The sequence below is a fragment of the Agelaius tricolor genome, unplaced genomic scaffold, assembly GCF_023055355.1.
Source record: "Agelaius tricolor isolate 1412-34295 unplaced genomic scaffold, bAgeTri1.0.p SCAF_38, whole genome shotgun sequence".
NCBI lineage: Eukaryota > Metazoa > Chordata > Aves > Passeriformes > Icteridae > Agelaius > Agelaius tricolor.
In genome coordinates, this window is record NW_027269298.1 from 327,977 (window position 1) to 355,265 (window position 27,289).

At 46.8% G+C, this 27,289-nt stretch overlaps 2 protein-coding genes across 6 annotated transcripts; one reads left to right on the plus strand and one right to left on the minus strand.

Annotated features, from left to right (window-relative positions):
• Positions 1 to 1,889: 1,889 nt before the first annotated feature.
• CIZ1 (CDKN1A interacting zinc finger protein 1) lies at positions 1,890 to 21,684 on the plus strand. 5 transcript variants are annotated; one of them, XM_071454411.1, is made up of 16 exons: positions 1,890 to 2,202; positions 2,526 to 2,656; positions 4,529 to 4,644; positions 7,126 to 7,292; positions 8,258 to 8,393; positions 9,300 to 9,360; positions 12,166 to 12,245; positions 12,598 to 12,677; positions 13,616 to 13,798; positions 14,124 to 14,254; positions 14,669 to 14,753; positions 15,341 to 15,454; positions 15,796 to 15,975; positions 16,581 to 16,650; positions 17,740 to 17,861; positions 20,540 to 21,684. In XM_071454411.1, exons 2-16 carry the CDS (start codon positions 2,553 to 2,555, stop codon positions 21,125 to 21,127), a joined length of 2,217 nt encoding a protein of 738 aa, XP_071310512.1. In that variant the 5' UTR covers positions 1,890 to 2,202; positions 2,526 to 2,552; the 3' UTR covers positions 21,128 to 21,684. The 5 variants fall into 5 exon arrangements, with proteins under 5 accessions (XP_071310512.1, XP_071310513.1, XP_071310515.1 ...); XM_071454412.1 differs by lacking the exon at positions 1,890 to 2,202 and having other exon boundaries at positions 2,341 to 2,656; positions 20,540 to 20,750; positions 20,835 to 21,684; XM_071454414.1 differs by lacking the exon at positions 1,890 to 2,202 and having other exon boundaries at positions 2,341 to 2,656; positions 20,540 to 20,739; positions 20,835 to 21,020.
• BBLN (bublin coiled coil protein) lies at positions 21,161 to 25,847 on the minus strand. The gene is made up of 2 exons (XM_071454415.1): positions 25,689 to 25,847; positions 21,161 to 22,723 (listed from the first exon to the last, which is right to left on the minus strand). Exons 1-2 carry the CDS (start codon positions 25,774 to 25,776, stop codon positions 22,530 to 22,532), a joined length of 282 nt encoding a protein of 93 aa, XP_071310516.1. The 5' UTR covers positions 25,777 to 25,847; the 3' UTR covers positions 21,161 to 22,529.
• Positions 25,848 to 27,289: the final 1,442 nt, after the last annotated feature.

Consider the following 27,289-nt stretch of genomic DNA (forward strand, 5'->3'; position numbering starts at 1 on the left):
TTGATTTTGAGTGATAATGCTGTAGTCTGCATTGTGGCTCTTTTTAAGGTTCTGTGTATTCTCCTATTAAGAGCTTTATTTGCCACTGCACGCTGAGTAGTGAGTTGCTTAATTATTGAAAGGGAGATGTTCTTTGCAGGAAAAAACAACTGTCAGTGGATGGAAGGTCAAGGTCTGTGTTCCAATGACCACTAGGCACTGATAGCACCTTTCAGCTGTCAGCCTGACACATGTTTTGCTGCTTGTAGTGAAGGAAAGGATCCTAACCCAATTTTCTGCAGTTCCCTTATATCTCTGTATGACTTTCAAACTAAATGGAGTGATTACCTGAATCTGGAGCTTTCTCTTCTGCATTCAATTAAACCCTCTCTGGTAGGTGTGATGTTCACATTTGGACATAAAGGCATGTCTGAAATCAGTCTTTGGGTTGTAGGTTGATGGAGCAGCACGTCTTTCTTTGCTTCCTATAGCCATAGTCCTGTCTTGTGTTGTGCAAGCACAGGACTAAATCCATGTCCAGATTTCTGTTCAAGGCAGTAGACCTACGGACTATTTATAAATTCAAAAATGTTGTTTATTTAATGGTTTGTACAGAGGGCCTCAGAGAGAAAAGCCCAGTCTATGACGGGAGCCTCTAGACTAGGTCAGAACATAAAACCTGACAGGGAAGAAACGTAGTTACTTGTGTGTTTCATTAGTTTGTAGGTTTCCAAAGGGAACATACAGAGAATACTTACAAGAGCTTTAGGTGTAGAATTAAGAACAGAGGACATCAATTTCAGGTTTACATTTATCTATACAACCTGAATTCTGCCTTCCCCAGGTCTGGCTAATTTATGTACTGGGATTGTAGGATTAACCCTCATCCCCACTGCTGCAAACCAGCCAGGCCAGTGGCTGCTCTAACAGCACCATTACAGGAGCAGAGGATGAACTATACAAAATTATTTTTAAAAGACTCCATGCATGCTTTTTGTTCCATGTGTGTGTTGCCTAGGATGACATTTAAGTTTTCATGCTTAATAGGAAAGCATTTTCTCTGTGTGCAGACAGCCGTAAAGGGCTCTGAACATGAACAGTTCGAGCTCATCATTGATTAATATGGATGGTCATCTCCAAATTGATGATTGTAAAATCAGGATGTATAAAAAGGACCAAAGGAAAAATCAACATATGCTGCTGCATTTAAAATTATTAATTATAACTGTATATCACCAGTAACTAACTGTGTTCAGCTTACAATGCTTTCAGGTAAAAATCAATTCCAAGGACTTTATGAATCAAGTAGTCTTTACTGGCATGAATAAAAAGACTATAAAGCAAATTATTTCAGGATGGATTTTCTGGAATAGCAAGGATCAGAAATGCATCTTGATCCTTCTGAGGTTTAGCATAAGAAGAAATTATAGTCACAGTATATTTTTATAGAGAGCCTGTGTGTACTGAAAGCGCTTAAAATTAATTTTGCTATAGAAAACAGGCTGTGCACGAAAGGTTTTGCTGCAAACCCACCCCCTGCCAAAAAAACCCAAACCAACCAAACAAACAAACCAAAAAAAAAAAAAAAAAAAAAGGGGAGGGGACGGACCTGCTAGAGAAGTCATCTCAGTCTACAGTATAAAGCAATATTACAAAAGTCCCTGTTTGTTTTCTTCCAGATTCTCATAATAGGCTTGCCAAGATGTGACCACAGCAAATGGCCAGAGGCTGCTTTGGGTTTTTTCCATCTTCTCGGGGAGATGGTTACCAAAGATTCCCCTGGACTATTAAAAAATAAAAACAAAACAAAAAACCCCAAAAAAACAAAAACAGAACCAAAAAAAAAAAAAAAAAACAACAAAGAGCAGAAAGCCCACGCTGTTGGATGCCATCTGCTGCTCCTGTGCAGCAGTTTATTCCATTCCCTGCCCAGCCCTGGGCAGATGGTGTCCATTCCCTCCCAGCCCTCTCGAGGGACAGGGAACCTCAATGCCGCCTCTGCGCGGGGAATGAGGGATGGAGGTGCTGCGGGCTGGGGCGACCTGAGAGGAGGCTCCGGGGGTGATCCCCAGCCCCGCGGGTGCGGCCTTGTCCCGCAGCCCTGCCCAAGGAGCTGCCTCCCGCCTGGGCTGGGCCGGGGAGCGGGGCCGGGCAGGTGCTTGTTGTCCCCGGCGGGAAGATGGAGGCGGCGGGCGGGGAGCGGTGATCGCCGCGGGCTGCGCCGTGAGTGTCGGCGGGGCGAGGAGGCGAAGGGACGGGAAGCGGCTGCGGGTCCCGGCGCGGCCCCGCCGCGGGGAGCGGGACGGGCTGCGGGCGCCGCGGGCAGGGGAGGGTGGGAGCGGGTTTTGGGAGGTGGGGTTTGGAAACCTCTTCCACAGGCTGCCGCTTGCGATGACCCCGGGGGGAAGGAGGAGGCGGCAGGGGGGGATCGGCTCAGTGAATGAATGGGCGGCAGCGGCGGCGGCTCCTCTGCTCAATGGCTGCTGGGCTGATACGCGCCAGCCCCGCAGCCGGTGCCTCCCTCGCCCTCCCGTATTTTGTCTCAGGCTCGCCTCGCTCGGGGCTCCCCAGACATGTTCAACCAGCAGCAGTTCCAGCAGCAGCTGCTGCAGCTCCAGCACCTCCTCCAGCAGCAGCAGCAGCACCATCACCACCCTCCGGCGCAGCAGGGAGGCCGGTAAGCGCCGCTACGCGAGGCCGGGGATCCGGGGCCTGTCCCGGGGGACCGCTCTCCTCCGCCTCCCCGCGCTCCGTCCGTGCTCGCCGCGGCGGGGCCGGTGCGGGGCTGCCCTCCCCTGGTGGGGAAGGCGACAAAGGGAGGCGGGCGGGGGTTGGGGGGCGCGGGCCGCGATCGGGGCCGAGCCTGGCGGCACCGAGGGGGCCCGGGGGTGTGGGAGGGAGGGCGGCGGCCCCTGTGGGGTCTTGCCGTGTCCTCTCAGCGCTCCGGGCATCCCTGTCCGCCCTCCGGGGCTGGAGTCCCCGAGAGCCCGTGGGTGACCCGGACAGTCCGTGTGGGAGCGGTGGGTGGGTGGATGCTCCGAGCCCCTCAGGGCGGGCAGGGCAGCCGGGGCTCGGGGAAAACGCCTTCTCCTGCAGAAACGCAGCACTCAGCAGAGCCACCCTCAGCAGACACGAGCACTTTATTGTTTTATTGTTGAACTTAAAGTATTTATTTATTTGCTTTCTCTGGCTGGGTCTGCTGGTGTGGGTGCGATGATTGAACTTATTTCTGCAATGGCACCAGCACTAAGGCTGAGCACGGTGGGGCAGGGACGGGATGGAGAGAATTGTGTTTTGTTTGTGAAATGGAGAAAGAACATTTGCCAGAAAATAACCACGGTTTTCTTAAAAAAATGCAAGATGTGAAACAACTTAAATTGGAGCAGTTGTCCCCGATGAGCTGAGACTTGTAAAACCAGCACAAATTCTTCAAAATAATGCATTTATTTGCAGTTTCTGTTATCTTTAAAGACTTATTCTTTGCAAATTCAAAGCAATGGGATGTGAATTTAGGAAGAAATTTAATTTGTTATTTAAGGAATTATTGTATTACTTTATCCTTATAAGGCATTTGTCTCTGAGGTAAGCGTGGGAAATTTTCGGTTTTACTAGAAATATGAACCTGCAAATCTTTTTACCATTTTTATATATTTTATGCTATAAAAAAAGCCGCACTTAAAATGCCAGTAAGGGGCTGACTGCTAGATAGCACGGCTGCATCTTACACCTTTAAAAGTATGATTTTTGCGGTATAAATATCTCTGCTCGGAGACTGGAACAATCTAGAGCAGCAAATGTGAAGATGAGCTGCTGTGAATTCTGTTAAAGGGGTTGGGTTTTTTTGTCAGGGTGGGTATTTCGATCCTGTTTGTACCTCTCTTCAGCTCTGACAGATTCAGCTGTGTCAGCAGCGTGCATAGAGGTGGGCCTGACCTTGCAATCGCCTCAAGAAGTGCCTGCCAGTTTCCTCAGACTTTTCTCTCACGTCTGCTCCACCCTCCTTAGAACTGGAGAGTTCTTCCCCGCTGCTTCTTCCTCCTCGTGTTTTAAATATGAAGGCCGTGCTTTATTTTTCCATCTGGTTCTTGCAGTTAGGGGGCACCACTGACAGTTCTGACCTGTCTGGCTCCGTGTGGGAGGTGTTGATTTTGGGAAAACGAGCTCTAAGCTACTGCAAAAACTCCCTGTTTTTTAGAACTTTTTTGTTGTCGTGTTAAATGTAGCTGCTGATCTAGATCACTCATTTCTCCTGACGGGTGCTGCATAATTCTGTAGAACCGCAGTCAGCTCCTGGGCTTTTTTTATGCTGCTTGGGAGGCTCTATGTGGGCTTGGTGCTAAGGAGTTGTCTCTGACCTCAAATTCTTTGATAGACAATCTGTCAGCTTTGGAAATTCCAGGAGAGTGGAGGAAAGAGGATACAGTGCCAGTGCATGGTGTCTTTTCATGCATGTATATCAGCCTTTCAGCTGTTTGCCCCTCTATTTTATGCCTGGAATGGAAGGGTACAGTTTTTATTGGGTTCTCATGATTGATTCCTTCTTTTCCAGGGGTTTGCCGCCGCCGCAGCAGCAACAGATGCTGAGCTTACGGGCAACAAATCAGCCATCGCTGCTCAGTGCCAATCCTATGCTTCAGCGGGCCTTACTCATGCAGCAGATGCAAGGTACTGTCGTTATGGGAAACGCTTACTTACTGGAGTTATTTAATCATCCTCTTGGACTGAAACCATACCATGGCTATTTCCTGCTGAACCAGTGCAGTTCTTGTACTTGGCAGTTCTGTTTGTTGTCTTCTTTTTTTTTCTTTTCTCCCATCTTCTCTTTAAATTAGTCCGTAGTCGTCAGAACAGAGGTTCTTCAGTGTTGAAAATCACATGTGCCCAGCTGTTCACAACTGGGAATAGCACTAGGAGGTATCAGATTACATACTAAATACATGCCTTCCCTTTTAGGCATGATGGAGCAAGTATTTTTTCATCAATATATTTAGATCAGATACTGAGATTTTGATTGTTTGTCTTTCTTGCTTACAAGGTTAAGGCCATTTATTTAATTATCTGTTACGTACACACTAACCTTGTTTGCAGTAGATTCTTGTCTTTGTCCAAAGTTAGTGCAGTACAAACAAATACAGTATATTAAGGTAGAAGTTGGTTTGGGTGTCAGTTGTATTGTGAAATTTTGATTCCCTGAAACGACTAATATCTATGGTGGGCAATATCTCTGTCTTTCCATTATTGTGTTTCTACAAGTGGATTTTCCTTTTCTTTTTGTGTTTTCAAAACAAATTATGAGGCTGCTTTAATAATTGAATTACTAATGTAAAGATAATAGGAAGAAAGATATGTTTTTATTTTTTGCTCATATCTTAACCTGACAGTTCTTTTCAACACAGAAAATCAGTACCTGGGATAGTTTTCAAGTGCCTAGTCTAGATTAATGCCTGCAATTTCTACCTTGCCTGTGAATCATGTCCAGATGTGAAGACAAAAGATTTATTCTGCATGTCGTTAACTCTCCTTTTGTTCTCTCTTGCCCATTTAATGAGAGGGCTCTCTAGTGACTCCAGTGGCTCTCCACAGATCTCTCAGGTTGAAGGGAAAGTGACAGTGAGAAAGGACAAGCCATGCTCTGATGATTAGTGTACATATATCGTTGTCAGGAAAAATTGTGACTCCAGCCTTCAGTCAGTCATGCTCCTAGATAGGTTTGCAGTCAGCTGATGTTTTTCCCTGAATCTTTTATTGAGGAGTTGTATTTAAATAATGTGCCAAGGGCTTGGGGCTAATTAGATAGAGCGGGATAAGATATGTTAATGAACACTTTACATGCACTTTGTCTTAGTGTTGCTCCTCTTCACCTCTCCATGAAGTTGTGACTTCTCTTAATCACCTACCTCAGGTAGCCACAGGTAACATGAAATATGGTTGCCAATGTCCATGTGGCCCTTTTTAGTGATATGAATTTTTTGGCCATTCAGGTTTGGGTTACATGTAAGAATATCTGATGCTCTGCCATTTCTGTCCCTGGGAAGCATCAGCATAAATAATTCATTGGCTGTGTGTGGCTTCAGCGGTGGGAATAGGAAAAGATAAATAGGAAAAGATAAATACTTCAAATTGAAACAGATGTGGTTCTTTAAAGGTGTCAAACTGAGAGCAGAAGATGATTTCTTGTGTTAGATTTAATTTTTTTTTTAATATAGCTATGCCCTTTTACGATAAGGGATTATATATTGGAAGTAATAATAGATTAGATTGCTTTTGAAGACAAACATAGGGAGTACTTCCTATTGTGTTGTAGGCTTTTAAGAGTGTAGCTTGGTTTTTCAGGTGTTGGGTGCCTGTTTCCAAACTTTGCTCCCTGTTTTGACGGCTGCTAAAAGGCTGGAGTATGCACTAATTCAAGTGAGAGAGAAAAAATGGCAGTTTAAGTCCAGGTTCCCTGAATGATGGATGGTTTCTGAGGGTATAGCTGAGGCATCTGGGCCCCTCCATTCCCTCACACCTGAAATGGGAGTGACAAGGACTGTCTTCAGAAGAAATTTTTGACACTTGGTTAATAGTCTGTGGATGCTGAACTGTTCAGAGAGCAGAGCATTATAATTGGAAATGGCAGAGTCTCAAGTGTCAGAGTTGAGGTTGACATGTTGAGCTTGCATGACAACCAGGTGGCAGAGAGGACTGTGGGATTTTTGTTTAAAGTTTGGTGTTGTTTTAAATGAAATGCTTTTACTGGCTTGTTTTAAAGAGCTTCAAGCTATGGTGTGGGCAGTCAGCTGCACAAACGTGGGGTGAATTTTCCTTTTTTTACAGAGAGTTTTTGTAAAACGAGACCTTGTCTGTTGCAAACATGAGTGCTAATGTGCTCAGATCAAATAATTGCTCTAATGATCTTTGCCTCGAGTGGCAATTATAATTAAATAGCCTGATCCATAGTAATGGGTGCTATCACATCAAATCATTCTGTGTGCTGAAGAGGGTAGAGCACAGGGCACCTATGCAGTGCCCAGTAAAGGACAGGGTCGGGTCGTGTGTAGAGGAGCCCTTCCCCTGCCCTTCCCCACCTGCTGCTTGTTCAGGTGGAAGATTTTCTCTCTCCTTTGCACAGCACAGGGTGGTGAAACGCTGTGTTTGCATTTATAGGAAACCTGCGTGGATTTAACATGACAGCGCCAGCACTGCAGCAGTTCTTCCCTCAGGCTACAAGACATTCCCTCCTGGGACCACCACCTGTTGGGGTCTCCTTAAAGCCAACTCGGCTGGGCTTCCCCAGCCTCCCATTCCAGCGGCAGAACCGGACCTTCCGCAAGGTGGGGCTGTGCTTTCCTACTCTGGGGAGCTTTGTGCTCCTTTTACACTTGCAGTTGTGGAGTGTGCAGTAGGCGGAGTACAAAGGAGAAGGGAGAGAGCCTTACAAAGAAAAAATGTTTTGTGCCATGCTGCCGACACAGAAATGCAGAAATCATTCCATCCCAAAGGCTTTTGTGGTCCATATTTACATTTACGATGCAAAGGTTTCTTGTCATTACTTGCCCAAGAGAGAGAATTCTCCATGATAGAACTGTTTAAACCTAGCATATAAAAGGAGCCTTTAGAGGTATCAGCTCAAAAATAATTACAACAGAAGAAATCCTGGCTAAGTGCTTTGCTTTTCCAAAGCAGTTTGTTGTTCCTAAACAACTTGCTCCTACTATGGACACTCTGCCTCTTTGGGCTGTTTCCCACTTTTTAAGATTTGTCCTTGTGGATTTTGTAAAATCTACAGTTCTTGTTTTGTGAAAACCTTTCTCACTTTCCATAATTAAGACCTCTTTTGTATCCTGGAGATAGTTCTTGGGTGGACTGCTACTTGCCTCCTCTTAGATTAGCTTTGGCATATTTCATCCCATTCTGTCAAAAAGATGTGGTGGATAAGGTAAACTCACAGTCTTGGACTCTATGGTCAAAAGAAGGGGAATTACCTTGGACTATCCTTTTCCCTGCCCATGCACCTCTTGCCAGAGTTCCTTTAGCATGATCCTACCCTCTGCAAGCAGCTGGATTTCCTACAGCTGCTGCTTAAAGCTCTGGAGACGTGTCCTGGCTGCCTGTGGAACTGAAATACCTTGCTCTCTTTGACCATGTCAGCTTGCCTTAGGTGGGGCAGTCCATTATTAACCATCTGTTCCTTTCCATTATCACTGGAATTCTGTTCCTGCCCCACAGTAAAACTCTGGTGCTTTAGGCAGTGTGTGTTAAGGACTAAGAGATGGCAGTGACTCTCTGCCCATTGCAGGACTTCCAGAGGGTTCCTGACAGGAAGCGGGAACTAGATCCTGGTTCTTCATCTCAGACACAAGGTGATGAGAAAATGGAAATTCCAGAGGGAATGCAAGCAGGGTCAGAGCAGAACAATTCCTCACCATCCACAGGTAAGGGGGAGCCTGTAGTGAAACAACTGCTTGGAAATATGATAAACATCTCTTGACTAGTCCTGCAGCAAAAACTGGAGATGATTTTAGGCTTAATCAGCTATGTTTCTCTCTAATTGTAAACACTTAAACTGCTTGTGATAGCCCTCTGCTATCGTGCTTCATGTACCACTTTTACCTGATTTTTTTTTTTATGAGCCTACTCCATTTCTCTTGCATGGATGCCTCTCAGAAGTCCCTTTTGACACTGAGCTCTGTTTAAGATGGGGGGAAAAAAGAAAACTGGTCTGAAATTAAAGCTTTCACATTGCCTTACCCATGCTGAAGTTAACATCTCATGCAGCCAAACACATCAATCAGAACCAGTTAAAATCAGCTAAGAAAAAAATGAGTTGAAAGTCCTGGTGCCGGACTTGTCAAAACAGAAACTGCTGGCACTGAGTATCTTGATGTCACATACAACACAGATGTGGGAATGTCATTGCTGACCGAGGAGTGCATGATTTAAAACTTCAGGCTTTGATGAGGTTGTGACCAGGGAATATGCAGCAGTGAAAACTGTCTTATTAACTGGTTGCTGTCAGGTAGATGTGCCACCTTGGCTTATATTAATGTTCCCATGATCATGGCTCTTGTCACTTAGGTACAGGACTGAGACCCATTTAGTAGATGTGAACACAGATTTCTTTTTTTGATCAACACCTCATACAGTGACATTGCAATAAAGCTCAAGTATTTGATGTCATTATCTAACCTTGTCAGAGCAGCTCATAAATTCAGAATAAGCAAGTATTTAGTATTATTTGCTCTAACAGAGCCTCATTGGCATTTGCCATTCAGATATGGAACACGCCCAAGGTGGCATGGTCTGTTTTGCTAAGGAAGTCTCCTTCTGTGTTCCTGCAGAGCCAAGAACTCCAGCAGAGTCTGTGTTGAACACTGAGCCTGCAGCAAAAAGACTGAAGAGGTATTTATTGGATGGGGTATTGAGATAGTTACTGAGTTTAGAATTGTTGTCTAATTTTATTTTCTGATAATTAGGGCTGTATACTCTATTGGCCTCATGTCTAGCATGTAAGAGGTATTTCAGATGCTTGTGAACAGCTTGCTTCAGAAAATCTTTTGGTGCTTGCTGAGATACCGGGTGTTGTGGGGTCTCTGCTAGGGAAAGAATGAAAAATGAGAGATGCTGCTCCTCTAGATGTGCAACAAAGCTGATTTTGCTCATGTATTCTTCTGCTAGGATCCCTGTAAGAAGCATAGAAGTTCTTCTCTATTCTGGTGTATTTCTCTTAAGTTTCTTCCCTGAATGTCAAAAAAATGAAATGAGCAGAAAGGGAAAGAAAGCCTTGGAATATATTAGGTTACGGTAGGTGTACAAGAGGGTAATTTATTTCGAGAAATGATAAAGAAAAGAGAATCAATACTCCCTAGTATCCATGAGCGTTGAGTTCTGTATCCCTTCTGCAAAGGTTGTCTTGCCAGTATCTCTGCCTGTTGGGTAAAAATAGACAAAGGCAATCCTATTATCCCCCAGGGATGTGCGGCAGGCTGGCCTTGGCAGGCCCATCCCGGCTCTGCCGGCCTGCCCGGGGTGCGGCAGGGACAGGCAGGGCTGCATTGCCATCTAGTGGGAAGGCACCTCGCGGAGTTCCCGCTGCCATCTGCGCCGGGCTGGTCCTCTCCCAGAACTGTCACCCTTGGCTGGTGTGGAGGGAGAAGAGGAAGGAGTGAATACAGATTTCTGTAGGCACTGACTTGAGAATTCTCCAGCATATGTTAACGACGATGAGTCAGGACTCCTGGGCCCTCTTCTTACCTTCCCTGACAGGCGTTCGCCGCCTGCTTTTGCACAAGTTTCCTCACCTCGCTGTTTCCCATCTGTAGATTACAGATTAATGGATAGCTTTATCTTGATAATGTAATCCTGGAATATTCCAGGATTACATTATCAAGATAATATCCAAACATCAAAGTAAAACATTAAAGAGTGGTAAATATTGTGTGCTCGGGGACTGTCGTGAGTTATGGACTCTGATTAGCAAGAAAGTGAATAAATTCAATTAAAGCTAGGTCGAATACATTTGAGTGCATGCTTTGTTAATCTGTTTGCCAAAGCTAATTTAATTTTAATTACCTTAATATTTAGCAGGGTATTAATCAAAGTCCTGTTACATGCACTGAAAACAAGAATCAAGTCTGAGGAATGACAGCTCTCACTGCAGCAAGCCAGCTATTAGGAAAATTCTTTCCTAAGCTGCAGTTAGGGACTGCCAGATTTAATGCATATATTATGGCTGGTATTTACCTAGAATAGAGTATTCCCTAGCTTTTTTTTTTGAAGTGTTTCTAGTATCTTCCAATGAACAGATGAAGGATTTGTGAAAAAAAAATAGTTTACTGTTCTCATACTGCCCTTCACAAATGAGAAGGGCATTCCCCCCATCTTTGTCATAAAATTGTGTTTCATGCTTCATTGTTCCATTTCCCTTTACCCAGAAATACCAGCCTCCTTCTTCATTTCAGGTTTTTCCCACTTCTGCCTTTGCTCCTATGTACCATCTGTACACCTGGAACAACATCCTCATTCCAGTGCAGAAAGCACTCATCATCTTCAAATCCTCCTTGAACACCCACTTCTAGCATGGCATGACAAGTATCCATAGCATACCATTTTCTCTTTAAATCATGCTCATGGTGGCTTTTGCTCCCTTAGATCGCTCCTTAGGTTTGCAGTTCAGGCTGCAAGCCCTCACCCTGAGTGCTGGCACCATCTGTGTGTGGTACCGTCAGCGTTGAGCCTGCTGGCAGCACCTGACAAATAATGTTAATGCCAGTCACTCTTGTTTAATTCGTGTTTGCAGTGCCCAAACCCTGCTGCATATTTATAGCCGTGTAACCCAGTTCCCTTATCACTTATCAATCTGATAAATTATGCGATGTGCGTATAACTGGATGCGCTGCCTGCGCTATCCTCTGTCCTCCTGGAGCAGAAGGTGCTGCTCCCTCTTGGCCCAAGGACACCAGCAGGTGGGAATTTGAGCCGCCCTCAGAGCAGACAGTCAAGTCATGGTGGAAAGTTAGTCCTGACAGAAAAATGGGAGATGTAGAAAGAGACTGCTGAGAACACTTTGTGCCCTTTGGAAGTCAGACATTTATTCTCAATACTCCCCTCAGGAGCGCTTTTCTCCTCAGCAGATCACCAAAAGCAAGGCCCTTTTGATTTGCATCTTGTAGAGTTTCACTTCCCCCACAAGCAGAGCTGTAGGGACTCTGAAATGAAACATGATTGGTATGAATAGAACAGGCAGCTGTGGTGAAATCCCTGTAAAGGCACCATGGAGAACTCCTTCAGTACTAATAGGTCTCTTCTCTCATGTACAGAGCAGCCAGGAACACTGTCCAGGTGTCGCAATTTCCCTACAGGACACCAGTCATGACAGGAGAGAGCTCTCAGAGCTCTTATTGAGAATATTTCTTGTATGAACTTAAATCCCTTCAGGCTTCTTGCAGGAGAGGGCAGCTAACCAAAAAATCAGTTGTAGCTTTCTTGTCCAGATTATTGCTGTTTCTGAATCTGTTCTAGAACACCCACTCTACATTATTTTATTTACTTCTGCCAAATTCTTCCTGAAATACCACTTCAGTAGCTTATTGATTTGTGTTTAGTGGAGAGTGTGGTAGGTTAGACCCCAGCCTGTGCCTTGGTGTGCCTTTTGAAACTTGTGTCTGTAACATGGCAATTAAGGTACTTTTCTTGATATCCTTGAAGTGTGACTGGCGAGTCTGCATTAGAGGATGCCACAGACAGCAAGAAAGCAGGAGTCTCATGCACCCATGCCCAAGCTGATGGTGAGTTGCTGAACCCTGTGATTCGAACTTTTAGGGCTCTCCTTGGTGGAACAGCACCTGTAGGTCCCATGGATCTACAGAAATGTTCTTCCCCCAGTTGTACAGGATGGGGAAAGCAGGATAAAATCTAGAAACCAAATACAAACTATGTCCCCTAATATCTGTCACCTGCCAAAGGCAAATGATTGGATGTTTCTGTCTTAATAATTAAGGATAAGGAGAAAGGTTTGTGAGCTGGCTTATGGCCAACAGTGCTGTGAGGAAAGCTCCCTGACTTCACTTACCTGCTGCTCTGTTTTTCCTGTCATTGCTGTTTTGATTTAAGACTGCTAAAAGGACTCTCCCTTCTTAGGTGCAGACAATGCAAAGGAGTACACAGCTGAAGATCTCTCCAGAGAGAGGAAATTCTCAGAGGAACCGAAGGCTCCTGAGGTGAGCAGACACCGCTCCATGCAGGGGTGGTGCAGAACATACAACCTCCCCCTCCATCCTGGAGAAGCCCGTTGCCACTGGGAACCAGCTGGCACCCACGTCTGGAGCTCTGTCTCCTGCTGTAAGCTGTTGTCCCTGGCAATAAGGCATAATATGTCTGCAATTAGTGCACAGTCTGCTCTGACTTGCTGCTTTTGTACCTCTGCTGGCCTGTTCCTTACCTACTGCTGCCTATGGATGGGGCATTCATTAAGATTTTTGTATTCAGCTGGAAAGATGGAAAGCTGAATAGATTACATAGAGTTAAAACTCTGTGTGGAGGGCCATAGCTAAATACATCTTTCATATTGCTAAAGAGCAAGTGTAAAAAGATTCAGGTGGTGTTAAAAGATTCAACCTGAGAGTCTTTTGCATGAAATATGTGGCCCCCATGCTAGATGTTAAATCAGGACCTCAGGCTGTGTAAAGCTGTGAGCAGACAAAGATTTAACCTCAGGTGTGAATCAGACTTGACAGTCTTCCATAATTGGAGACATTTATTGATGTGATCAAATGTATCATCCTGCCCATGTCTGAGTTCCTGACTCCATCAGGTGTTGTGCTGAGTAGGCTTTAGTTTTGCTGTGGAGAAAAATGAGCTGATTGTGTCCCTTAGCAACAATTGTTTGTGGCTCCTGTCCCCAGAGACTGGATCATACAGTGGCTGCAGAGGCTGCAGAAACAACCATCTGTGCTAATAGGGCTGGTGCTATGACACAGGGATCGCTGATTTAGCAGCTTTGGGAGGAGTGTGTATGAGAGTCATGATCAGCCTCCTGTGGGCTCCAGCTGAAGTGCATTTTCCTAAAGGCTAGAGAGCTTAGGTGACATACAAAAAGCAGGTGTAATTTTTATTCTACTGAGGGATTGAACTTAATGTTGACTCCTTCTTTTGACAGGTGTTGAGCTCTGGAGGTTCACTGAAAGTGACTATTCAGCAGAGCAGTGAGAGCAGAGCTATCAGTACAACAGCTCTGAAACCAGGGCACTGGGCCTGCGACGTGGGCACAGCTGATCCCAACCCGGAATCCGTCCTTAAATTCTACTGTTACATCTGCAAGACCAATTGCTGCAGTCAGCAGGTAAAAATGCACAGCTCTGACAGGGATGCAGGTGGTCAAGAGATGGGAGTTAAATGGCTGATCTCTTGTTAGCAAGGGCTCGTGTTTTAGGAACAAGGAACATCAGAAATGATGACAAGTATGCAGATAAAATAAACCTCTCCTGAGAGCTGGCAAGCAACCTGCTAGAGAGAGAATGTGGGCGGATCCACAGGCAGCCATGCTCTTAAGCTTTTATATTTCATTGTTAAACAGCAGTCAAAAGAAAGGAAAGCATAGCTCATACCTATTATTTTCTGTGTTTGGAATACATTTAAAAGGATTTTTCTCCTAACCTCTCTTTCAGAATTTCCAATCCCACATGGCTGGAATTCAGCACCAGCAGCGACTTGGGGAGATTCAGCACATGAGCAATGTTTGTTTTGTTTCACTACTGCCCATGGTGAAACAGCAGAAGGTGCTAGCAGGAAAAGATGGGTAAGTGTTGGTCTGCAGTAGAAAATTGGATCTGAGTGTGGCCCTATATGGGTTCTAAAATTTTTCACTGCATCAGGGTGCCTCTCAGTTTAAGGTAAGGTACAAACCCCCTCTGGTTTCAAGGGCCTTAATCTCCTTCAGGCAACTTTCTATCTTGCTGAAGGATACCAGAGTTGACTTTGACCTGTGTAGTTTTTAATACAGTAGATTAAGTAGGAGACCTGTTTTATCTGGTGCATTTCTGTCAGCACAAGCTAAAGCAACCTGTAAGTGGGTGAGAAATAGAGAAGATAAATTCGAGCCTGTAAAGATAGGAATTGTGAAGAAAACAATGCCAGGGACAGATTGCTACCTGCAGTATTCCATGGAGAATGAAAAAGGTGTGACTTCCAGCTCTATCTGTTCTCACTTCAGAGAGACCCAGCAGCGGTGGTGTAACACCTGCCAGGTGCATTTCACAGGGGACCTCATCAAACATCGCAGGACCCAGGAACACAAGGTAACAGCCTTGGACTTCATTTTGCACTGACCTTTTGTCTGGGGATTAAATGGAAGTGTGTAGCAACTCTGCTCCCCAAGCAGCAAAGGAGAAGTGACTGAAGTGGAGGGGTGCACAGTAAGTTCTGCCAGTAACTCCCTCCACAAGGGCACTGCAGTGCTACCTCCTGCCTCTGGCATTGTTGGAGCTTCCAGTTGTCATGACATGTCAGTATGGCCTGAGGCACCTCTAGTCTGTAATTCTTGACTTTTCTTAAGAAATGTGGCTTATCATACTCACCTAATCAATTGAATGGAGGAGCTGGTGGGCAGCCTCTTTAAGCTAAACTTAGGCAGGCCATAGCATATTTATTGACTTCTAGGGAAGAAGTGACAGAACATTTAAGACATGCTATTTTAAGACACACTTATTTTGCTCTGCATGTTTTTCATCTTTTTGGTGGATAAGAGTTAGGGAGCCCTTTCTGCTGAAAAAACTATTTTCTATGTGGTCTCCCAGGATGCGGGGCTGACTTTGTTTCAAGATTCATCTGCATTCCTCCAAAGCAGTGCCTCTTGTGACTTACAGAATTTTCCCTCTTTCCTTAGCTGGCCAAACGCTCGCTTCGTCCTTTCTGCACTGTCTGCAGCCGCCACTTCAAGACCCCCCGCAAGTTTGTGGAGCATATGAAGTCCCCTGAGCACAAACAGAAAGCCAAAGAGGTAATACTGCCTGTGTGGAGAGCTGTGCAGGTCTGGAGGCAGCTACACTGTAGAGCAGAATAACTTCCTGCTTTCCTGACTACTGTGGGGCTAAAAGGAAGATGTGCAGTTCTTCCAACCCTGTTTTAATTTTCATCTTTTGCTGAACTTCACTTGTTAGTGCTGAAAGGAATTGAGTGAAAAAGGGAGAAGGTGTTGGATGTTTCTAGAAGTAAGAGAGCATTATGCCCTTCTTGCAGTCCCTGCTGCTCATCACATACAATCTGTCCTGACTCTGGGCTCTTCCTTGGTTAAATGGCGAGTGCAAAGTTGATCCGATCTTTCTTTTCTGTACCTTACAGGTTAGGCTAGGAGAGAAGGAGTTGGGGAGCCCAGAAGATTCAGAGGAGTTGATCACTGTGGATGCTGTTGGCTGTTTTGAAGATGATGATGAGGAAGAGGAGGAGGAGGAGGGAGGAGCTGGTGAGGAGGAAGACCATGATGTAGTGCTGACAGAAAATGAGGATTCTACTGCCAAACAGGTATGCTGTGCAACAGAAGAAGGAATGACCTATCTGAGAATCTGCTGTGGGATCCTATGACTTAGGCTGGTTGAGCTCAGGCTTTCAAGAGTCTGCTCAATCTTGCACAGCAGTAGGGTGGGACTGGAGGGTTCTTTGAGGGCACAGAGTGATGTGGAAGAGAATCAGGCACTATGTGATGTGTGGGATACATTAAGGTGTTTCTGCTGGGCTGTACAGCTTCTGCTGTCTTCAGATATTAACCTTGTTAAGGAACACAAAGCAGTATTGACATAGTCTCTTTGAACAGCCCCGCAGTAGCTGGGTCTGATAGCAAATGTGTAGAGGTTTATCTTGACAAATACATTCCCAATAGAGAGCAGTTACCAAGAAGGAAGTACATGGCTAAGCTCCTTCAAGCTTGAAGTGCAAGGAGTGATTTTAGCCCCTGTAATGAAGTGGTCTGCTGACATTGGGGTTTGCATCTGCCCCTGATCAAAGGCAGTGTAACTCTGTCACTGGTATGTGAATCTTCTGTTTTGCTCCCATTTTTGCTTACCAGAAAAATGCAAGAGCCTGACAATTGCCATAGATACAGTAGGCACTAATGTTCTTTCGGTTTCCAGACTGGGCTGAAGGAAGTGTCTTTGGAGGATTACGAAGGAACTGAGAAGTATTGTCCAGACACAGCCTATGGTAAGCAAGCAGAGTTAAGCACAAAGGGCCACAGAGCCTTCTCTGGCCACATGCTGTATCTGTAGGAGAGGATGGTCTCTACCTACTGTTATAATGACTTCTTGGGCCATGGTGCTCCAGCATCTGCATTGGACTGGTGCAGGTCACTGCTGCCTGGAGAAGAACCTCTCCTGAAAGCAGGATGTTTCTTTATTACTGTGTGGTAAAACATGAGGATGTGATTGATGTTTGTCAACTGCCTTTTGCTTTGAAGAAGGATGAGAGCCAGATACATTTCTAAGGTAGGACATGGAACAAGCAGGGCAGGAGTACTGAAGAAAGTAGGTAGCAAATGAGGGATGCTCTGGAAAGATGGAGTCGGAAAGCATATTGATTGGAATGCTTTCCAACAGAAATGCAGCTTGCAGAGAGATACTGAGCATCACTGACAGTATCAAACTCTCTGCTAGACCCAAACTGTGCATGTTTCCTCCGCTTCAGAACCCCCACGCTGTACCGAGCGGTTCCTCAGCCGTGCTGCTGGCCTGGTGGGCAGTGGTTCCTCCAGATGGCCGTGTCTGGTCCCCACCCTGTAAGCGACTGACTTCAAACCCCTAAGGGCCACTCGTGTTTGAGGAGGGCAGCTCTGCAGAGGCTGTTTTGTGCCCAAGGAGAGCTCTGTTTACACGGATCTTCCATATCGCTGTAACCTTCCACTATCGTGTGGCAGATGGAATAATGATTCATGCTGTGAATGTTCTCTGCGTGTTCCTCTTGCGCGCCTGCTGTCTTCTGCTTGGTTTGATCCCATTACATTAGATCACATGTTCTCTGTAGTTTTCCATTGTATTCTTTTCTCCCTTTTTCCCCCCTTAACGCTCTGTGTAGTTTCTTTGCTCTGGCAGCCAGATTTCTCTCTGAATATCAACCACAGCCATTCCATGGTAAGACGAGATATTCAGCAAGTCATCTTGCAAATCCCTGATTAACAGAAGCAAAGCTTTCCACCTCTCCTTCTTTACTCCCATCCCCCTTCTCTTTTAACATGCTTTCATTATTTGAGTTCCATTCAATGTGATCTGTGATTTCCCTTCCCCTCCCGTTTCGCAGGCCTGGATTTTCTGGTCCCCGTCGCAGGTTACCTCTGCAGGCTGTGTCACAAATTCTACCATAGCGACTCCGCTGCCCGGCTCGCACACTGCAAGTCCCTGATGCATTTTGAGAACTTTCAGGTTAGACCCTTTGGCGATTGCATGGCCTGGCATTTGTTTCCCCCGTGCGTGTCTCTCCAGTGAATCCACCACGTTAGCTGTCTTGTCTCCAGCTCATTTCCATCATCCTTGGTGTCCATTATGCTGTAGCTTTTTCCTGGTGTGCTCTGTCTTTGTCTCCCTTGGCCCTTGTAGATCTAAAACCAGTTAAGTCCTGCTTCCCAGCTACTGCTGCTGTCATCTTTTTGCCTGTTTCTGGCTGGGAATCTTCCTCAGAGTGTCCGCTCTGTTTGCTGAACCTGTGGAGTCTGTCATTTAGCCTAGGCCTCTTCTCTGTTAGATTACAGGTTGGTCAAGGTGGGATTGAGCAGGAGAGAGAAGCTGTTCCTTGTAAAGAAAGCTGGTGCATACACATCTCCAGGTGTGATACTGCAAGAACAGCTCCTTTAGCCAAAAGCATGGGTGTGATTCATCCAGGAAGAGGCCTGGTAAAATCAGATACCTTAGAAATCTGAAAATTTAACATTACAGACTCTTTATGTGATAGAATCTACAAGCTGGTGAGAGTCCATTTGTCCCCAGGGTCAGCCTGCAAGAGGAAGTCTGTCTCTCTGTCTGTCCCTCTCTGTCTGCTGCCCTTTCCTAGAAACTCCTTAGCACAAAGCTCTGCAAACTGATGCTGTTCCTTTGCTTTTCTGGCTCCACCTAAAGAAGCCGTATTGCCCCTCGCTGCTTTCGTATCTAAAGCTTTTCCTACTGGGCTGGCCTGGAATCTGCCTCCATTGTTCTGTCCTTGTTGACTTGCCAGGGGGTAAGGGGACTGGATTAGTACTTGTGGAGGGTACACAGGACTTGCACTGTTTCTGCCCTATCCCATGACCACTGCCTGGGCCCTCCTGTATGGGAGAGCACAATTCCCTGTCCTTGGCAAGGAGGGAGGCTCCCACATCGACTTTGTCCTCTGCCTGCACCCACAATGTACTCCCAAAAACTGCTGTGCTTCCCTACCACCTTTTTAAATAGTGTTTAAAAAAAACCTCAAATACACATACATATACCCCTAACCCCCAAAACTTCATGGTTTTCTTCTAGTCTTCAGACAGAAGAAACTATTCCCAGTCAGCCATCACTGCCTCCAGGAAGGGGTGGAGTGTTTTAGAATTCTGCCAGCACTCAGAACAGTGGATTTGGAATGGGAGGAGACCACAGCTGTTCCTTCATGGTTGCTCATCCTCTCCCACTCCTGCAGCTAGTCATCTCAGGAATGAAGGAATTGGACTTGCTGTTTTCCTGGCTTGTTTTAGATCAGCATAGAGTGAAACTGCAGCAGCAACCACTTATGTCACTCTTTTGGCCCACTTAGAGCTGAAATCAGATGCTCTTCAAATGCATGCCAGAATGACCTGGGGAGTTCATGAGAAGAGTCCAGACTTACATGTCTGCAGGCAGATAACTATTATTTTTGGCTGCCTGGGTGCCTTGGGGTTGTCACAGTCTGAGTTAAATCACTGCCAGTTGCTGGGGTATTCTCAGCAGAGTAGCTCAGCAGAGGTTTTCAAAGCAGAGAATTGTCTGCTGTTGAGACAATTTACAGCATCACTCTGGACACCAATTTGCATGCCTGGACCTGCTTAGGTTTGGGTACAGTAGGGCTCAACTGATCCAATTCCAGTGTGATATGATATTGTTCATATTCCTCTGTGAGGACAGAGGAAGAACAAGCCTGCAGTGATAAACTGAATTACAATGTAAAGCTGCCTGTCAGATGTGCTGTAATTCCACATTGCAGACTGGTGAAAGGCATTGTGCTCGAAATTGTTTCCTTAAATTGTCAGGTGTAATGCTAGTGCCAGTTCAAAGAACCCTTTAGCAGGCAGCTGAAAGGGACTTGATTATGATGGGAACTGCTGTGGGAAAGAGTGAACTTCAGTTTGTTCCTTTAGGTCACATCTCTCCGGGCATTGAAGACTGGGTTCCTGCTCTCTGTTAGCTAGCTACAGTGAGTTGTTTTCCTGAAATCCAGTCTAGAACATGCGTAGTACCATTTTAATTTCTTTACAGACCTCTACTGGTTCATCATGATAGTGAGTGCAAATGAGTCCTTTTATTGTTGATATGCTTACCTTTACTCTGTGGAAAACCCCAGTGACTTGTAACAAGATATAATTGATATGATATTCTAGCCTTCCTGTCAACAGTTCCACTGACTGTGCAGATTGTATCAACAGAGTGAAGAAATACAAAGCTTTCAGCTTAAGCCTTGCTTTGGCTGATAAACATTAAACCACAGCAGTAGCTGAGGGCTGTGCAGAGCCTCACATGCCCAGGGTATGTGTCCTGGCAGTAGCTGAAGCAGGAGCTGTCACTTGCACTGTTGCATCTACAGAGTCCTGAGTCTGACTGACATTAACAGTTGCCAGATCATGATTTCTGTCTCGGGAACCACAGGTCTGCCATGCACTCGCTCAGCATTAAGTAAATGCGAGAGGGACTTAATTATATAATAAACTTTTCCTCACAGGAGCTGACCCTTCTCTGTTGAGAGCCTCAGCAGCCAGGCCAGGAGCTGCTGAGATCACTTGTGCCCCTGCCACTCACCACTGTTTTTGTACAGGTGTTCCTGGACCAGCTGCTGCTTTGCTGCAGTGACAGGAGCTGAGCTGGGCTTCTCTCTCACGTTGGTTTGTTTGTATTTGCAGAGATACAAGGCAGCAAGGCATCGTGCCACGGCTGCCTACCCCGAGGCTCCTTTGCATTCCCAGGGCTCCAGCTCCCAATTGCTGGATGATCCAAAACAGCCTCTTGCTACAACAGCACATACCAGCAAGAAGATGAATGATGATCATGGGATAGATAAGGAGGGCACAGAGCTGTCAGCCCTGCAAGAACAAACTTCAAGGTCTCTGGAGGGTAAGGGTGAGCTGGCCACCTCTAGGCCAGAGGGCAAGAGCCTGGCCAGTGTGACTGATGATGTGTGTGGTATCATGGTTGTAGAAGAAGAAAGTCTACAGGACAAGTCCACTGCCACTAGTGCCGACTGCCTGTTCTCTGAGGAGAGCCACACCGTAGGGGAGCCCCTGGGACGTGAGGAAGAAGCCAACACAGCCAGGCAGAGGGCAGGCACAGACGACCACCAGGATCCAGGGAGTGGAGGAGGCTTAGGACAGAAGGAGGCAGCAGATGCAGGCCAGGAGGCAGCAGCAGAGCCTTCCTCCCTCGCCAAAGGTGAGACAGGCGGTCTCACCTCTGCTGGGTGCAGACGCTCTTCCAGGCGCAAACCCAGATAGAGTGGCCTTAAAGGAGAGCCCTTTACAATATGATATTTGCTGGAAATGTTTATTTTCTGAGTCTTTTAATAGAGCAAAACCTTCAACTTTACTGCTGTTTTTATTTTAAGAATAAATAAGCCTGGCTTTAGCGTGTCTAATACAGGATAGTGTTGCTTATTACTTGTACAGTTGGGATACAGCAGTTACGTGGAAAGACTGAGGCTTGGATTGTTGAACCTGAAAGAAGATGGTAATGGGATTTCCATAGGGGACAAACTTCACAGAGTGATGGATGCAGATTTAAGAATTCTTTGTAGTTCCTCTCATTTCCTTTCCAGAGAAAATGTTTATCTCATGAGAGACTCTGCTGAATTCTGCTTCTCAGAACACTTTCCTTTCTAAGATACACACTGTTGGACAAGTAGTCTTGGACAAGTCCTAAGCTAGGCAAAAACATGCACCTTGGTCCTTTGTTAATACCACAAGGCTTAATCCAATCTGTTCTCATAGTGGAGACTCTCAGGAACAAAGTTTGTTTCAAACTGATTTTAATAAAACAGATTTCTTTTAAATAACCTCTTTAACTTTCCAAACAACTCCTTTAACACTACAGAAGTAGAACAGTAAGACTTGCTTCAAAAGTGCTGGCTCTAGGACATACAAGATGACAAAGTACAGAGCAGACCTCTCATGCCTTGTCAGAATGTACAGGAAGGGCTCTGCTCTCTATTGCTGATGCTGTGGTGGGGGCTCACCATGCTGCTCTCCCTCTCTCCACACTTTGGTCCTTAATGGCAGCTGAAGGAGTGGAGCAGCTCCCAGTTACAATGCTCAGAAGCATCACCCTGGTAGTTTATCTGCTTGGAATGGAGTGGAAGTGTCCAGTGATCTGGAACCATGTGCCAGTATTTCGTACATCACAGTTAATGTGGCTAAGGGAGAAGAAGCTGTAGCTTCAAGGCAGCCACTGGCCTAGGCCTCCTTCTCCAGGGCTATCACCAGAGTTACACTTAGGGACAAGTCTGGAGTCAGGACAGCCCCTGACAAAGGGGGTAAAGCCATAATACTCCTTGCTTGGATTTAAGGAAAAGAGAGCAGAGATAATTTTTCCACCTCGTGAAGAGGGCCTGCCTGCAAACTACCTGCATGGGCTCAGGTTTCCTACAACCAGCTCTAACCAAGTGTGAGTGTCAGGCTCATGCTGGGGAGCAGAAAGAACCAGCTCTCCTACAGCCACCCTTGTGCTTCTGCACCTGTCTCACAGCTAAAGGAAAACAGAACATGGAGATGAAGGGCAGGATACAAACACAGAAAGGAACAAGTAACAGAAATGAGGCACCTCTGCTATTCAAGTTTTACATTAAATTGGTGACCAGTAACTGTCCCTTAGCAACACCAGCTGAGAGTGTGTGGTCAGGCTCTAGGCAGGAGGCTGGGATCCCTGCACATCAGCTCCTGTGTTCAGCTGCTTGCTCTGCTGCTGAAACTCCAGCCGGGTCTGGCGGTTGGACTCCAGCAGTTCCTTCAAGCAGATGTGTAGGTGATCATTCTTCTCCTCCAGGTGATCCAAGCAGGAGTTGATCTGGTCCAGCATGGAGTTTATTGCTGCATATTCTAAAAGCAAGGGAAATGAGACTGAACAATGTAAGTACAAAGTCACTGCAGTCAGAGCAGGCAGTAAGAGCTCTGGCAAAACATGCCCACAGCATTCTGGCTGTGTCGTATTTGCCCCTTGGTGGGTGAACTAAAATGGAACTGAATCCTGCATGTGCTCTGTTCCCTGATCAAATTAGGCCAATGGGAAGCTGGAACATTGGTAACAAGATCTAAGGCAAGGTACCTGGGCAGTCCAAACCCACTGTGGGCACATCTGACAGCCTCAGATCTCACACACAGCCAGCTCGGTGCTGACTGCAACAGTACCAGATAAGTCCCAAAGACAAAGCAGCCTTTTCAGCTGCCTTTGGAATCACCTTTCCTGGTAGTACAGGCACTTTGCCAGCATGTTGTAGGGTTTGTTTTCTGTGAACTGGGTAAGGCTTCCAAGCTGGGATGTGCTTCACTCGGGCATGGCTGGAGTCAGGCTGCCACAACAGTACAGCCATCATGGCTGTGGCAGGAGCAGGGGATGAGCCCAAAAGTGCTGGTAGTGGCACCATTATTGCCACGGGAAGGTAAGTGTTGGGCACTGAGTTCAGCCACAGGATTTTCATGCTCTATTAAGGCTTTGGGTCCTTCAGATTAAACCCAGACTCACTGCAGACAATCCTGGCAGTTGGTTCTCTAGGTACAGTTTCTTATTCACAGCATTGTTTCAAGTGCAGCAGTTTGCCTCAGTACAATGGCATTTCACAGTGGTGTGTGTTAGCACTGTTACCCAGCTGAAGAATGCTGTGCTTCTGCAACACTTGCTTTTGGATTGCTCCAAGCAATATTCACACAACCCTGAAGAATAATACAAACTCAAACTGAAAAAACAGACAAGATAAACTGCAGAGGTTATTCAGGACCCCTGGGGGGCTGAAGGGGACCCCAGATGGAGCCAGTGCCATGTTCCTTTCTGAAGGCACACAGCTGGGTGAGTGCAGGGAGGCAGAGGTGGAGCTGTGACCTGATGTTTGTGAGGATCAGGGGCTGCAGGACAGGGAAGGATTCCTTGTGGTGGGACAAACCCAACCTCACGGGCTGGGGCTGGCTCCTCTCCAGCCAGCTCCTCTGAGCCCAGTGTGATACTCACAGTACCTGAACGCTGGGCTGAGCTGAAGGACGTGGGGAGAGTAGGGAGGATGAGGATGTGCTGTGGGCACCCGGGGAGGGTCAGACTGTGCTGAAATCCCCCAGACCAGCTCTGCCCCTCTCAGCTGCCCCAGCACACCAGGTCCAGGCACTGCCATTTCCAGCAGCTTTAAAAGAAGTGTGAATATTTAAACATTGAAGTCATTTGCATTATTAATAGCTAAAAAGTTTCATTATAAAAAATAATTATCCTCCTTTTCTTATAACGTTATAACTTTGGAGCTGTTCAGAGTGTTGCAGTCTTTAATTCTTTGGAGAATTGTGTAATGTTGCATTTGAGCTCATTAATAAAAGTTTGGCCTTGTAGGTATACATAGAGGTGGCACTACAGGCAATAGCACTGATGATGTTCTTGCATTTAAAAATCAATCCCACAAACACATGCTTTCCAAAAAGATGGCAGATACCAATATTTTTCAAACTATCAGCATTTTTCAAGGTATGTGAGTTACAGCTTTTCAATTTGGTGCACCATATTCCAGTGAAATGGTGAGCAGATCCCAAGCAGACGTGGTAACTACTTCTGGCAAGGGACATTCATCAGCTTGGCAAGAAGTCTGTAATCACAAAAGAAGCTGATTTTCTCTATGCCTAAAACTCAAATGAAGGTTATACAATTTCTTCAGCTTCAGGAAATGAAAAAAAAAAAAAATTACCCATTTAAAAATAAGTTGTAAAAACCTTTGATTGTTTTCCATTAGTTGCAAGCTTGGTGGACTTTTGTGGAAATATAACCACATCCCTATTGGAAACACTGAGCAGGAGCATGGCAATTGCATTAACTCCTCTACATTCTTAACAAGAATAGTTGACAAAAATCAGGTTTCCTACTTGAGGTGAAGGAAGAGATCCACAGCCTCAGCCCCACTAGACCAGGAAATAGCAGTAGCCCTTTATGACCAGCACACAAAGCCCAGTAATTACAAGATGAACAACCCAATTAGTTAGGATGTAGATCCAATTTAGTGACTTTTTCCACCACATCCAATGTGTCTCTTAGCTTTTCAAAAAATATGAAATACAAATCACTGTGATGGTGCAAAGCAGTGAACACACTTGGGGTGTTTCAGGGCAGAAATGATTGTCCTGTCACTGCAGCTAGATCCCAAACACAACTCCTAAAATCACCTGTGTGGGTCACATCGGGGAACAGAATGTTTTGGGAAACAGCAGAACCCAGCTCCACCATTTTCAACAGAAGAGCAGCAAAGTGCTTACTCTGAAAGAATTCCAGTTTTGAGTGACCTCTACGTCCACATTACTGCTCCGCTGTCACTTTCTCCATGGGCTGGTTCTAACCAGACAGGGCAGTATCAGAACCGGCATACTCAGGCACTGCAGAAATGCCCCAAAGTGGAATTTGCCAAGCTGCATTAAATTCCCTTTTCCCATGCATGACTACTTCTCCAGATCTGCCCACATGATCTCCCTGTGGTTTCAAAACCTGAACATCCTCTTTCTTGACATCCGCACCCCGGACACCAGCAAAGGCACAAAATAATTTTTTCACAGAAAAAAACCCATCCCAGGGCAACACGGCTAACATCCCAGGGCTCGGTGCCCCATGGCTGAGTGGAAATCAAACCCTGCAGCCCCTCAGCCCTGCTGCCCTATAGGGGGTGCATCGCTGGCACTGGGCACCGCTCCCGGCAGAACATCTGGGCACACCTGAGCACATCTGGGCACACCTGCGCTCTGCCACCCGCAGCCCAGGAGACCGGGCCAGGCCATCCTGCGCCACAGGTTCCCCTCCGAGATGGCGGCCCCGCTCTCCCCCACGCACCTTCCTCCTCAAAGGTGTCCCCGCCCTCGTCGCCCTCGTCGCCGGTGCCGCCGCCCAACACGTGCGGGTCTCCGTTGGGCCCCGACATCCCGCCGCGCCCGCCCGCGCCTCGGCGCCGCCCGCACGGCGCGCCCGTGCACGCGCGGGGCCTCCAGCCAATGGCAGGGCAGGGCGCCTTGCGCGTCACGCAGGCCGGCGCTGCGGTGAACTCTGTGGTTAGCGCAGAGGGCGCGGGGCGCAGGCGCGCGGGCGGGCGCGGCGAGCAGCGCCGGGCAGGGCGGCCCCGGGGGTCAGCGCCACGTTCCCCGTTCCTCGGGGATTTTTCCCAAACGCGTGCCCAGCGCTGGGCCGTGTCCTTGCCCTCCCCAAGTGTCCTCAGGTCCTCCCGGACTTCCCCGCTTAGGAGCCGCCATCGGCACTAAGCGCTTCTTTCCCAACACAAGTGATGTTCCGTATGGATAAATCTGCATTCTGTCCGTGCGGGCCAATCCGTCCCGGCTAGGGCTTTGCTGCTGAACTCCCAACTGCAGCCCTGTCACCAGCTCTGCTTCATCCACTAAGCGGCTTGAACCAGCCTCAGGTCACCTTCTCACTTCTCTTCCCTAAACCAACAAGCACGATTCACTTTGCCCTTCCCTGTCTTTGGCCGGGTATCAGCCGCACCTCAGTCACCTTGAGGAGATCTCATCGCTGTGTGGTGTTTTCATCCCTGGGGGAGAAGACACTGGGATGAAAATAACCCAAAATTAGAGCCTTGATTCAAGCAGTGCTCCTGAGATCAAGGATTCTGTTATTAACTGGGTATTTGGGACAAAGACGAAAGAAAATGTCATGTCCCCATTTAACATTGCAGCCACCTCTCCATTCTGTGAGTAATAACCCTGCTGTGCTGCAGAGTCAGGCTCGTGTTGCACCACAAATAGGGAAATTGAATATAAGTGTAATGAATGGATGTAACCACATGTTAATAAAACAAATGATGACTTTCAGTGTGGAAATCTGCACTTGCATTGTGGGTATATGCTGGTCAAGACTCCACAGCCCCACTGGGCAGAGAACTAGAGAATCCCAGAAGGGGTCAGGTTGGAAGGGATCACAGTGGATCATCTGGTCTCACCTTCCTGCTCAAGCAGGGTCACCCCAGCACACACTGCACAGGATTGTGTCCAGACAGTTCTGGAATATCCCCAGCGCGGAAGACTCCACACCCTCTCTGGGCAACCTGTTCAGGGCTCGGTCACTGCAGAAGTTTTTCCTCTCGTCCAGGTAGAACTTTCTGTGCCTCAGTTCCTGCCAGTTCTTCTTGTTCTATTGCTCGGCACCACGACCTGATCCATTCTGTGCCCCCTCTCTGCAGACACTGACAGACATGGATGAAATCCCCTCAGCTGCCTTCTCTCGCGGCTGAACAGGCCCAGTTCCCTCACCCTTTTAACTGATTCTTTTACTCCCACTTTAGGCTCTGGTGTGTGCTCAGATTTGATAATTACAGGGCAGCGGATCGGCCCCGTGTTGGGTGTCCCGTGTTGGGTGTCCCGTGCGGGGTGCGCCCTCAGCGGGGTGCGGTGCTGCCATGCCCGAGCCCCGAGCCTCGGCCGTGC